Source organism: Rousettus aegyptiacus, unplaced genomic scaffold (genome assembly GCF_014176215.1).
Source record: "Rousettus aegyptiacus isolate mRouAeg1 unplaced genomic scaffold, mRouAeg1.p scaffold_m13_p_1, whole genome shotgun sequence".
Taxonomy (NCBI): Eukaryota; Metazoa; Chordata; class Mammalia; order Chiroptera; family Pteropodidae; genus Rousettus; species Rousettus aegyptiacus.
In genome coordinates this window covers 65606087-65619117 of record NW_023416284.1, presented here as the reverse complement: position 1 = coordinate 65619117, position 13031 = coordinate 65606087, and the positions used below count along the sequence as shown (strand labels likewise).

At 43.6% G+C, this 13031-nt stretch overlaps 1 protein-coding gene across 5 annotated transcripts in view; it reads left to right on the top strand.

The window, feature by feature from the left end:
- The window catches only part of BCAR3 (BCAR3 adaptor protein, NSP family member), a 184072-nt gene that overhangs the window by 85308 nt on the left and 85733 nt on the right, over positions 1-13031 (top strand). For all 5 annotated transcript variants that reach the window (XM_016134229.2, XM_036236555.1, XM_036236562.1 and 2 more), the window contains one exon: positions 5738-6065. In XM_016134229.2, the coding sequence (XP_015989715.2) occupies positions 5749-6065 (317 nt within the window). In that variant the 5' untranslated portion in view covers positions 5738-5748. The remainder of the gene's footprint in view (positions 1-5737; positions 6066-13031) is intronic.

Here is a 13031-nt window from a genome sequence, read left to right as displayed (position 1 = left end):
GTCTTACAGCGAATCTTTTTTTTTTAATAGAGTGCACTCTAAGGATAAAAACTATAGTAAATATACAAACCAGTAACGTAGTCATTTTTATTATTGTCAAGTACTATGTACTGTACATAATTGTATGCTATGCTTTCATATGACTGGCAGCACAGTAGGTTTGTTTACACCAGCACCACCACAAACACATAACACTTTGGGTTATAATAGCTGTGACATCACTAGGTAAACACTTTGTGTTAGGGTTATGACATCACTAGGTGATAGGAATTTATCAGCTCTATTATAATCTTACAGTATCACTGTTGCATATATGGTCCATCGTTGACCCAAATGTCATTATGCAGCTCATGACTATATTTCAAGATCTGGCACTAGACTGAGTCAGGACACTGTCTGTTTACCTGCACAGTGGAGGGAGGTGAAATCTGGTAGCCAAAGTCTCACCTGGGCTTTTCTTTTAAAGACTACATACATGCTCACTTGGTGTGCTGTGTGTGTGTCTCTACATCCTACTTGGTGTGGTGTGTTTACATCTACTGCTTTAGGTTAAAACATTTCCCTACTCTTTCCTTGCTGCAGCCTTCCCCAGAAGCAGTGACTTCATTTGGGAACTCTCACTGTAATTGAGATATAATGACAAGCCAGACAGACATGGTCCCTGCCCTGCTTAGAGGAGACCTGCTATTTATTGAGTTCTTGCTCTATGTCAAGGGCTTTCCAAACATGATCAAATTTACTTTTCACAGCACACCCATGCAATATGTATTATTACTTCAGTTTTACAAATGAGAAACTGACTGCCAGAAAGGTTGAGTATCTTGTTCCAGGCCATACAACTAGTAAGTCAATGGCAGTGTAGGAATTTGAACCTCTAAGTTTTTGACTCCAAAGCCAAAGCTCAGTCAAACCAATTTGATTTAAAAAAAAAAAAAAAAATCAAACAGTACATAAGTACATAAAGGAACAATACATAAATACTAGGAACATCAAGACAGAAACACCTCTAAGTGGAGAGAACATGGGAGCCAGAGACTGGAGACTTGGATTTAGTCTCCACAGTGCACTTCTAACCATGTGTTCCCACCCCAAGCCCTTTGCATTTGTAGAATCCCCTGCCTGAAACTCCATATTGATCTTTTCTTCATTGATTCCTTCTTTTTTGTTGTTTTCATATTGTCATTATAACTTCTTCAAAGAGGCCTTCCAAGACCACTAAAATAGTCCTCCATCTCCAGTGAGTATGTTCTATCTTTTCATCCTGTTTTGTGTTCTTTAGCATCCTTACCACTGGGATATGACCTAGTCTGTTTCCTTGTCTGCGTTGGTTGGACTCTCCCACCATAGTGTCGATTCTATGAGAGCAGGACCTTGTCTAGTTTATTATACCCTCAGCCCTGGCACATCGTAAACCTCAGAGAATATATATTGAATGAATGAACATTCTCCTTATCTGGAAAAATGAAGGGGCTTGATTCTCTGAGACCCCATCTACATATAACATGCTGAGATTCTGCCTAGTGGTCACGTGTGGTAAATGGCTTTTCTGTCAAAATGGAAAGGACTTACCTTGAACCTAGATTCCAGCTACATACCATGCACTTCTATCCCTTGGATTTCCTCCAGACTCCTTGAATCTGGAAAAATCAAAAGTAAATAAAGCTCAAGTAGGAAATAGAGCTATCCGAAAGCTTATAAATGAGCTCTTCCCATCTCTAGTTCCCCCTCTCATGCCTTGCCCCACTTTTAGTTTGTTTTATTTTTTTTTAAGTTATGTCTCCAGTCTGGGCCCACCTCCCTCATCATTGGACTGATTCAAGCTTGACACAGGGCCCAGCATTGAGCCAGTCTTTCCAAGTACTAGGCACAGGACAAAGTTGTATTTTAATAGGGGAAGAGTTCCAATTTAGAGGCAGCCAGTTGTAGAGAGAGCCTGGCTTGTATATTTCCAATTTGTCTGCAGCTCAGAACTCTTTAAAAACTTCAACTTGGATGATCTTCTCCCTCTAGTTATTAAACTCTACTTCACATCCTTCAGGTCAGCATCCCTTCCTCAGAGGAGCCATTCTTGGCCACTAGATTAATCTAGACCCTGGTCTCCACTCTGTGAGAATCACCCACAGTATGGTAATTACTTACTACTTCCTTCATAGAATAGTAACCTCGTGAGGACAGTTGTTTGACACTGTCCCCACACCCAGCACAGTGCCCGCCACATAGGAAGCCCTCCTTAAATGAGTATTGAATAGAAGAATGAATGAATGCTTCTATGGACTAAATGGTATTCATTGTCATTCTATTCTGTTACCCAGGTAGACAAATCTGAGTGTAAGTTGCTCTGTACCAAAGAGACTCACTTATCCAGGAGTTCTCAACCCTGCTTCCATGTTGGGCAATGCTGGGGAACTTTAAAAAGACTCCTGCCAGGGTTCTACCCACTGAGATTCTGATTTCGTTGGTCTGGATGGTGGCTTGGATGTTGGGACTTTAAAACTTTCCAGAGGCTTCTTGATGTGTAGCCAGGCCGAGAACCACCAGTGTTAAGTTTTCAGAACTCATTCCTTGCTTTCGTCCTTATAGGTTTGAAGCGGCCACAGTGAGAGAGAGTAGGAATATAATTCATGGATATTGTATGGTTCCTGACAGTTTAAGAGGTACTTTCACACCTGTTATCACATCTGATAATAACAAGCTAAGAGATCTACTCTCTGGTTTAAATATTCCCTTTATGTTGATGACTCTTAAAAATCTACATCATGTCCTGGCTCCTAACTGTGCATGTCAGTATCTAACCTCATACAGCAAACTGTATGAGGTACCTCACACACAGTAGCTCCTGTGATGAGCTTGTTACCCACCTTCCTGCAGGGGGCCCCTTTTTATACTACTTGGTGTGTTATAGCATCGCACCATCCTCTCGTGACTGTGGCCTCTGTCCTGTCAGACAGAGGCTCGAGATCCTAGCTCTTCACTGTCCCTCCTTTCCCTTTCTGCAGCCAGTGCCCTAGGTCAAGATCTTCATCGTTTTAGCTGGCATGTTGCTGTCAGCCTGACTGGCCTCTTTGCCTCCCTTCTCTCTCCTCCAGAATTACCAGAGTTACCTACCTGAGCGCAGACTGGAATCTGTCCCTCCCTGCCAGATCTTCCCCAGCACTTACAGTCAAGTCTAGACACCTTGACACAGCCTTTAAGACTTTATGATCCAGTCCTAAGCTGTGCTAATTCCAAAAAATGCATCTCTACCTCACCTCTCCAGCCACACCACACAACCTGACAGTTTCCTGCGTCTATGGGGGCACCTTTCTGCCTGTGCGCGTCTGTTGTTAGAACACCCTCTTTGAAGACTTTTTCTAACAATTTTCGACCTTTCAAAATCTTTCCTTTCCAGTGATGTTCTCTTTGAGATCTCCTTTGAATCTTTTTGTCAAAATCAATTGTTCTTTTCTTCACCATGTTAAGGGCCCATCTTGATGAGTCTTTATTAATGGTCCCCATATTATTCTCTCGGAATGCATAGTCAGGGATTGGGGCTTAGGAATCTTTGTTTCCCTGTGTATTTTATATGGAGTATACACTTAAAAATTTGTTGCACTGAAGGTAAAAAGGGCAGGTATTAACATCCCTCAATATCAGAATAAACCGAAGTGTGGGTAACTTGATGAAAGGCATTCTAGGGCAAACGCTTTGGCTCAATCTTCAAATCTAGATAGATCTTAGATAAGCAGAGAGGAAATAGGCTGCTGGAGACACTGGAGCCAAAATAACTTTTGTTCATCACACACTAGCCTAGAAATAGAGTTGATCAACCATAAGGCCTCTTGCACACAAAGAACCCCTGTGTAGTGTTCTGGGCCTCCCTATGAGATTTTTTGAAATGATCCAGGCCTGTCGATGAAGAAAGGAGGTGCTGATAACTGGAACAGGTGAGAGTTCACAGCTGTGGTGTGTGTGTGTAGGGTCAGGAATCCTAGTCAGCTTACGTCACCGGTGGTCAGGCAGGGAGGGCTAGGGAGTTTGGTTTCTTTTTTAATAACGATGATTAACGTTGAGCAAGTGCTGACAGTGTGCCAGGTACTGGTCAGACCCGGGTGGGGCCCACATGGGAAAGGCCAGCAGAGTCCTATTGTTCTGTACCCGCTGTGAGCCAGGCCTTCTGTGTGGTCCCAATTAGACATGGAGCAGATAAGCCCCAGAATGGCCAGGCTTGGCAAAGAACCGAGGACAGGGTTAGGGTTACATACCTTGAGTGAAGGGTCTCCTTCCTGCCAGACCCCAGCCGTTGTATAGTTCTCTCTGTTGAACGCGGAGGCAGTGGGTCCTGGGCGTTTTTATTGTCAGTTATTTCCTTGGCACACTATGCTGTCTTTATCCTGGTTCTGCCTCTTGCACTACAAGCGTCTGAAGGCTGTGTTCTTCTCTGTTGTCTTCAAGCCGTGTCCCAAGTCCCCGATTTCGGAACCGACTCTGCAGCCGTGCTATTAAGTGTGGATTTTCACTTAGAGCTGTCCTCTTGGCGGTGGAAAGGGTGGTCTGCGCGGAATGAGGCTGCAGGATTTGAGAGCAAACTACACAGAGCAAAGAGGGATGTTCCCCTCACTCGCCTTGGGGAAGGCCAGTGCACTGGGCTTAGCTATGCTGCTGTGTTGTCCAGACCATGCCGATACCAGAACTAGTGGGACACATTCTGGATCCTTATGTCTCCAGAGACTAGCCCCGATTTTTACCCAGGATTGTATTTCTTTTCCTCCATATGTTAGCCTTTAAAATGTCAGATAATTTGGCTTACGTCAAAACCGTAGTCTGTAGTGGGGCTTGGGGGAGGGGGCTGGCTCTTCTCAGGGTGAACATTTCTACCAGTGGTCAAAGCTGGGAACAGTTGTTGGGACTGCTTTTGCACATAACCTCAGTGACTATTTTCCTTTTCTTCCCATACTCCCCCACCACACACACACACACACACACACACACACACACACACACACACACACACCCCTCTTTTTCTTTCCTTTTTTTCTCTTCCCCGACTGTACAGGCAGCATGCACATTGCTTAACCCAGGCAAGTTTCTGACCCTCTGGGGCACAGCATACACAGAGCCCCCACCTCAGTGGCCTTCCTCTGCAGCTGAGCCCACTGATGTATAGGGAAGTGACCCACCTCCCGACCCCTGACCCTGGCCTGTCTTCGTTAATTAGAGCACATTGATTTATTTATAAGCACCAGGTCTTTGCCAGAAAAACTGCCCCGTTGCTCTGAGTAGCACAAGTGACAGGCTGGTCTGGCACTGAGGCGTTCTAGCAGCTCAGGAATTCTAATAATCTCCGCCTGTTCTTATCATTTACAGGGTGGTAGAAGTACGTGAGCTAATTATCTAACATATTTATAACATTTTCTCTAATGCACTTGTTACTGAAAACTTGAGTCCTTCCTCAGTAATCTTTTTTGTTAGTCATGCTTTTCCATCTGCTTCAGTCACCTGAAATAATAAAATAGCTCACGTGCCTCTAAAGCCTCTAAAATGTGCTCCTTTTCCTCTGGCAGATCTGTTGCCAACCCAGGAGAATTCCTTGGTGATATCAGAAAAGGGAGAGGAGTAAACTTCTTGTTTGTACTAAATTTCACTAGTGATGCCATTCAATATTTGATTTTTAATGCTCCGTGAACATTTCCTTTTGTAAGTAGGAAGTCCTTGAGATTATCTTAGATTTTTTACCTTCACTCTTTTCGTTCCCCTTTAGAGTCGAGAATCATGGCTGCAGGAAAATTTGCAAGCCTTCCCAGAAACATGCCAGTGAATCACCAGTTCCCCCTGGCCTCGTCCATGGACCTTCTGAGCAGCAAGTCACCTCTCGTCGATCATCGCGCAGATGCCTATCAAGACGTGTCTATACACGGCACCCTTCCACGGAAGAAGAAGGGCCCTCCTCCCATCAGGTCCTGCGATAACTTCAGTCACATGGGTACCCTTCCCCATTCCAAATCCCCACTACGGAACTCACCTCTGACGCAGGACGTCATCCAGGAGCACCCACTGCAAGACTGGGAAAGAGAAACCTTCACCTTCAGGTAAACTTTTTAATTTCATGAGGGAAAATGACTTGTTTCGCAGGGTTTTTTAAAAAAAATTGTTTTAGTAGGGAAAATATCAAACATGTACAAAGTAGAGCAAAGAGTTTAACTTCCAAGGACTCATCACCCAGCCTTAATAGTTATGAACTCATGGCCAGTTCTACTTTGTCCACTTTCCCACCCACTTTCCTTTCTCTGGAATTATGTTGAAGCAAATCTCCAACCTCATTTTATGTTATCTGTAAATATTTTGGAATGTGTCTCTCAAAGATAAGGACTCTTATTTAAAATATATATGACCATAATATAAAAAATTATAGCACCTAAAAGAATGAATCATTTTTACTATCTAATATTCGAGAGTATTATTAAAGCCAACTTCCTATATCATTAAGTCCCTCGAGAAGAAGCACAGGTGTTTTTTCCCCATAACCTCAGATTCTCCACACATCCAATTCTATAGAGAAATCTGTAAACTAGGACCTGTATCCTTATATTTGGTTGTAACGTGCTGAAATAAATCGTGTGGTTGTATCATCAGGTCAGTTTCAGAATATAATAAAAACAGATTTCTCCTATATCTACCAGGGATCTGGGTAAATAAGCTTCATGGTTGTAAAGGTTTCTTCTCTGGGTTCGTAATGGCCTGGCTGTGCTTGTTAGAGCTGGTTTAGAAACTCTTTACTCCTTTTCCTGTTGGGGAAGATCAGCAACCTGTGATGCTATCAGGCAAACACAGGGGTGGTTTCTTTTCGTGTATCTCCTTGTACCTCTCTCTTTGCCCAACCCTGCAGCAAAGAAAGCCACTTTGATTCTGGCTCATTTATTTGTTTAATATCTATATATTGAGCACATACATTATTTAGAGTACACTGATTTTATAAGCATTAGTGCTTTGGCTGAAAAATTCTGTCCTTTTTCTCTGGGTATCTTAACTGAAGGTCTGGTCTGACATTGAAGGCATTCTAGCAGCCAAATCATTCCAGTAATCTGCTCTTGCCCTTTTACAGGGTGGGGAAATATGTGAACTAACAGGATAGCTATGGAACATCTGAAACAGTGTCCTCCCAGAGCTAATATTCTAGCAAAGGACCCAGATAATAAATACAAGTAAATAAAGAGGATAATTGCAGATTACAATAAGTGTTATAGAAGAAATAGAATGATATGCTGGAGATTTATTTGGATCGTATCTTTTCTGTGTGGTGGGCAAGTCTCTGAGGAGATGACATGTAAGCTAAGACCTGCATAATGAGCAAAGATAGCCATGGAAGAACCAGTAGAAGGCTTTTCTAGGCTTAGGGAGAGCAAGTGCAAAGAACTGGTGAGTGGGAACAAGTTTGGCATGTTTGAAAAACCCAAGATGAAGCTCGTGTGCCTGTGGCTGGGGGTGCAGCAAGTTGAGAGGAGAATGGTATAGATTTTGGGAGAGAGCCGGGCAAGCAAGAGTTCAGAATGAGTTTTAGTATTACAGTAGTGAAAGAAGAAAATAAGTGGAGGCCCAGATAGTCTCTGTAGAAAGCGTTAGAGAGCTCTGAAATGTTTCTCACATCAGACCAAAAGTTTCCCCAGGGTGAATCAGGTCCATTAGAAGGCCGTGGACCTGCTCCCAAAAATCTAGATGGGTGAACTCTCAGCTCAGAGAGCTAGCAAGTAGCTGGCTGATGAAACAGGTAAATGTGGAGGCGTGTACCTATGTACCGTATTGTTCATATTGCATCACTGATACTTAACTGGAGAGATGCAGAGAGCAGCAATCATTGCTCCTTCTCATGAAGGCTATAAGGCAGCAAAGAAAAATAACTTCTAGTCAACCATAAATAAGCACTAATGCCAGGCTGCATGACGTGGGGTCAGAACCAACTGCTGCCCGGCTTCTTGTGGCCATTTTTTTAATTTTTATTTAAACTGTATTGAACAAGATATCTACTATGTACCACATGCAGAAAATTCAAAAACTTTTTTTGAAGTTCTAAGGTTCTGGCTGTGTGCCAGCTCTAACAAGGGGGAAACTCCAGGTGCCTGGGGTAGTAATGGAGGCACCCTTCCTATCTTGAGGAAGTTCTTGATAAACACGCAAAGTCCAAGCGTTTAACTGGCCAGGAGTTCAAAGCTTTTTTATTTGAAAGCTGACATGAACAGAGCTTAGTTCTCTGTAAAAGATCTTAATAGGGGGAGGGCTCAGGTCCTAAGTTTGAAGTCCAAGTGGCGGAAGACTTAACAGGCACTGCTGCTTTTAGTTTATGATTCAGAACTGTATTCATCCAAAGTCACATCTTTTTTCCTTTATTTAAAATATCTTCTTATTAAGGGCGAATACAGGAAGTAACAAACGCATATCTTTTAAAATAACGCTGAGTGAAAAGGCACATGGTTGTATGTCGAAGAATCATAAAGTCCTCTTCCCCACTCTTTAGTCTTATTTACCTGACGCATTTTTTTAAATTTCCTGAAGTGTTCCCAATTTTGAGGAGCTCAAAGTACCTTATATTCTTTTTTTTAATCCTTTCAAGTAGTCCTAATAAGAGTATTAACTAGCTGCATCAGTTCCTTTTAAGAACAAAAAATAAATTTTGTGCATGTGAAAAGCTGGCGACAAGTAGAATGAATAGGAACCTGAGGTTCCCGGGAGGTGCTACAAGGGACTACCGTGAGAGAAATAGTGTCCTATTCCTAAGTCACGGCTCACAGCCTAACAGGGGCTGCGAAACACCAGCCACACACCACTCCCCCTCACCCACCCCTCGAACCTGGGAGCCATGTCTGAAGTTAGAATTTTGGATCTTTGTCTCCAGGGACCTGAGACTAGTTAGGTCTGCCTTTAACAAGATTGTTTATATTTCATGGGTCTTGTTTCAGGAAACTTTTTGGGCCTTATTCAGTCGCTTCCATAGTGAATTCAGGGGTTAATTTTGTGACTTGCCTGGATGTCCAATCTGAAAACCTTCCATTTCATCATGTTTGGTGCTGGCATGACAGTGGCAGGAAATTCTAGACAGCACCTCCTTGTCTTGTGATGTGCTCTGATAAGTTGCAGTCTTGCTGTTTTCCCAACAAATATGTTTACCTTATTAATCATTAAAAAATCACTTGTATTATCATTGAATATTAATCAAATACCCTGTGGAAGACGTTGGATGAAGCAGAGGAAATCTCCCCTTTGACCTAAAAGTTTGCATTAAGCTGTCATAAACATATCTACATGAATTATTATCCCTTATGTTTTACAGTTTTAAAGTCTTTTTAAAAATATGTTCATAAATTATCTTGTTTGAACATCATAATCCTGCGTGAGATACTCAGCAGATTTCACCGTGCGCATCATCATCGTTGTCGTCATCATTTATGGTTAAAATGGTTTAGAGGTGTCGAGGCACCTAAAATCAGACTGTAGTGGGTGACTGAGATTAGAAACCCGAGTACTGTGGGGCCGTCCCCAGACACGGTGCTCCACGGCCTCCCAAAAGTGTTGGCGCCAGCTGTGGGCATCCTCTGAGCTATCTTCTTGCATGGAAAGCTTCAGTCCATATAGTCTGAATCTCGCACCTCAGACACCCACGCCCCACACTCCTCCAGCCCCCACCCTCCACCCTCACCATGGGGGAGAATGGAGCCTTGGTCACCAAGAGCCAGGCAGCAGGCAGGCCTGGAAGGGGAAATTGGTCTCCTCATTTGGAGACAGTATCTCTTGGCTTTGTTGTCATCTTGGCTGCCCTTGGATGTTCTTGTGGTTTTGAAAGGTGGCCAAAGAGAAAAGCCAGGGTGCTCTTAAATCCGCTGCTTGATGTCACAGAAGGAGCCTTTGTTTCCGCAGGCAGGCCAGGCCTTCTCTGACAGGTCTGCAGACAGGATTTCCTCTTTATATTCACGTTGTTTGGCTGGTGTCCCTTTGATTCGCTTATCTTCAAGAATAAATTTTTATTTAACTCTGGGACCTTCTTTGGGCTGAGAGGGGACCAGTTCCTGTCGTTGGATGTCTGTGTTGTTGGGATAGCTGAAGATCAATGCCCGGAGACGTTCCGGGTCCTTTTCCTTCCTGCGGGCACGTGGAGGCACACATTCCTGGGACCAGCTGCTGAGTGCCTAATTCTTTCTGCCCCTGGTGCCGTGGGAGCATGTGGTGAGACAATGTGATGTTTCATCAGTTTGCATGAGTGGAGCTGACTGACTAGTCACAAGTGTTTTAACTGACAGGGGCCAGAAAGTCTGCAAAATTACCCCCAAGTTAAAATTTGGTATACTTTCCCAGGCTGTAAGTAACCTACCATGTCACGGTGTCAGCTCTTCTGAGCTGAAGCAAAAATGCAAGGCTACTGCATCCATATAGACTTTTCTCTAAACACTGATTTGAAGACCTCACTCAAGTCTATCAGTGCCCTCATCTGAAAAATTATTTCATTTGATCCTCTTTAGAACCATCAAGTTCTATAACTACTGCTTTCTTCTTAATAAAGCAAGATGCTACCCCAGACATGCAAATAAATCAGTCTTTAGCTCAGAGTTTATCAGAAAGATATAATAAATGTGAAGGTCCACATGTAAACATCTACATTTTACTTACATGTGGGCACATCTGCTGTCTGCAAATTGGCAGCTTTTTGTGCACAGAGGAAATGTTGCGTTTCGAGTTGAAAAAGATCTATTTTAATAGATTAGTAGATCCTATTTAATAGGTCAACTATGAGTTAGCAGAATGATAATGGCTTAACAGCCAAGACTGTCTCTACGAATTAATAGTCCATGCATTGAATTTTTATTTTTAAAATTTCGAGTTGAGTTCTACTAGCATTTGAAACGCTCCTTAATGTTTGAATGCAGCTGCTGTGGATGGGTGAGTGAGTTCTGAGGAATGGGGCATGACCAGGCTCCAGTGGGCCCTGCTGTGTTGAGGCCAGGAGCAGCTGGGTCAGAGGTGAGCGTGGCCCCTGCTGGGCATCTTGCTTGCCCTGGGGTGGAGGAGGCCCAGAAAATGAGAAATGCCTGTAGTTCCACCAGCTGCCTGACAGTAGTTCTAAATCCATTACTGACAGGGATGGTTTGAAAAGCCTGGGATCTGTGCATTCTCAGCTGTTTTTCTGGGGAAAATGAAAGAATTTTTTTTAACTGATTGCAAACCGCAACCAAGGAAATGATCAGAGAATTACACAATGAAGTTCTTGCTGAATGGAACTGCTCTACATCTTCTCTGCTCCCTCTACCCTGGGCAGACCTGCTTTAAATCATGTTTTTTCAGGCTTCCTACATGCTGTTTGGTAATGGTCAGGTTGTTTAATCTTCCGAGAGTCAGAAACTGAGAGTTTTTGCACTCCTCAGGGTATGTTAAAATGTAAACAGAAGGTGCTGTGCAGTTACAAATTATTTGTACTCTTATCACATGTGGATTTGGGAGCCATCCAGGCCTGGCCAGAAGATGCAAGCTGGAGAAGCCGGAGTTGCTATTGTCGATTGCAAGGAGACCTGGCCTTCATGGGACCTGGACTGGAGCCACAGGGCTGATAAGCCCTCAGGCCACGGCCACCCTTTTGTTCACAGCTTTGTAATGCTGTCACCAAAAGACTAGCTATTGGATTGGGTGCAGAATTTCAAACTCTTCTTAAAGGCCCCAAAGATAAGCATTTCTGGTCCTCTTGTTTTAAGGCTCCAGATTCACCTGCAAACGTAGTATCCAAAGGTAGGATAACTCCTGCTGCCGAGAGGAGGAGAAAACGCGAGACATGCAACCCAGAGGCCTCAGTTCAGGTCTCTATTTTCTCACTTACTAGATGTGCCAACTAGGGCTTGTTCTAAATTATGAAATACAGATGAAAATACGCCCCTCCCCCACCCCGAGCAGTGCTGCGAAGGTTTCACTGGATACTGAATATGAAGATCTACCTAATAATGCCAGAGCTCTGACTGTCACACTTGGCCTTCTGTGTAGGGCAGTCTGAGTGGGGCAGGTCATGTCCCTGTGCTCAGCTCCCACCCGATCCCCGGAAGTTCGTGCTTCTCCTGCCCCAATCCTGCTGTGGGCACCTGACTCTGGAGGCCACTGTTACCTTTGCTGGGACATTGATGTGGCCACAGCTATCAAAGAAAGCTGCTAGTGACCTTGACACTGATTCCAGCAACCAGTCCTGGTAGCTTGGTGACCTTGCATAAGTTGTTACACCTTTCTGAATCTCCACATCCTCAAAGGGTGGCTATAAGGTCAAATACCATCCCATGTTAGGGCTCCTAGCACATGGAGAAAGGGGCTCAGGTGTTGATTTTCATCCTTCCTTCCTCTTGGAAAGTTGAAACTGTGAGGATCCTAATCCTCGTGTGTAAACTGAGATCACGTTCAATGCCTGTGGCTCCCGTGGGAGAGAGTTTCCCACGTGTTGACAGAGTCTGGCAGGAATGCTCTATCTGGGCTTTTCCTAAGCTGCCCTATAGCACCAAGTCTTGGCCACCGCTCACAGTTACAGGTATAACGTTACCTTGCACCGCACTGAAAGTTAAACACACCATTGTGCTAAGACACAAAGCAGAGCCTGTCTTTAGTGGACCAGCCCAGCCCTTGCGCGCTTGTCCTTGTACTTAATGTCAGTATCTTCACTGTTTATTCTTGAATGTTTATTGATCTTATTTTGAGTCAGGCATTGTTCTGGGTACCAAGTACCCATGGAGAATGAAATAGGTGTGGGCCATGTTCTTAGGGAGTGCCCAGTTTAGGGGGCGCACAGACAAACACATCAACAAATACTCAACTACAAAATGAGGGGGGTACAGTGGAAGGCATCAGAGAGCCCTGAGTGCCTTGGATTCATGGAGGAGAAGACCCTCTGGAGGAGGGAACATTTGAAGATTTAATATAAAAAGCTAAGGAAGAATAGTCCATTAATTTTTTTTTCTATGTATTGAAATAATATTTTTGATATATTAGGTTAAATATTATTAAAGTTCATTCCACCTATTTCTGTTGCCTACTAGAAGATTTAA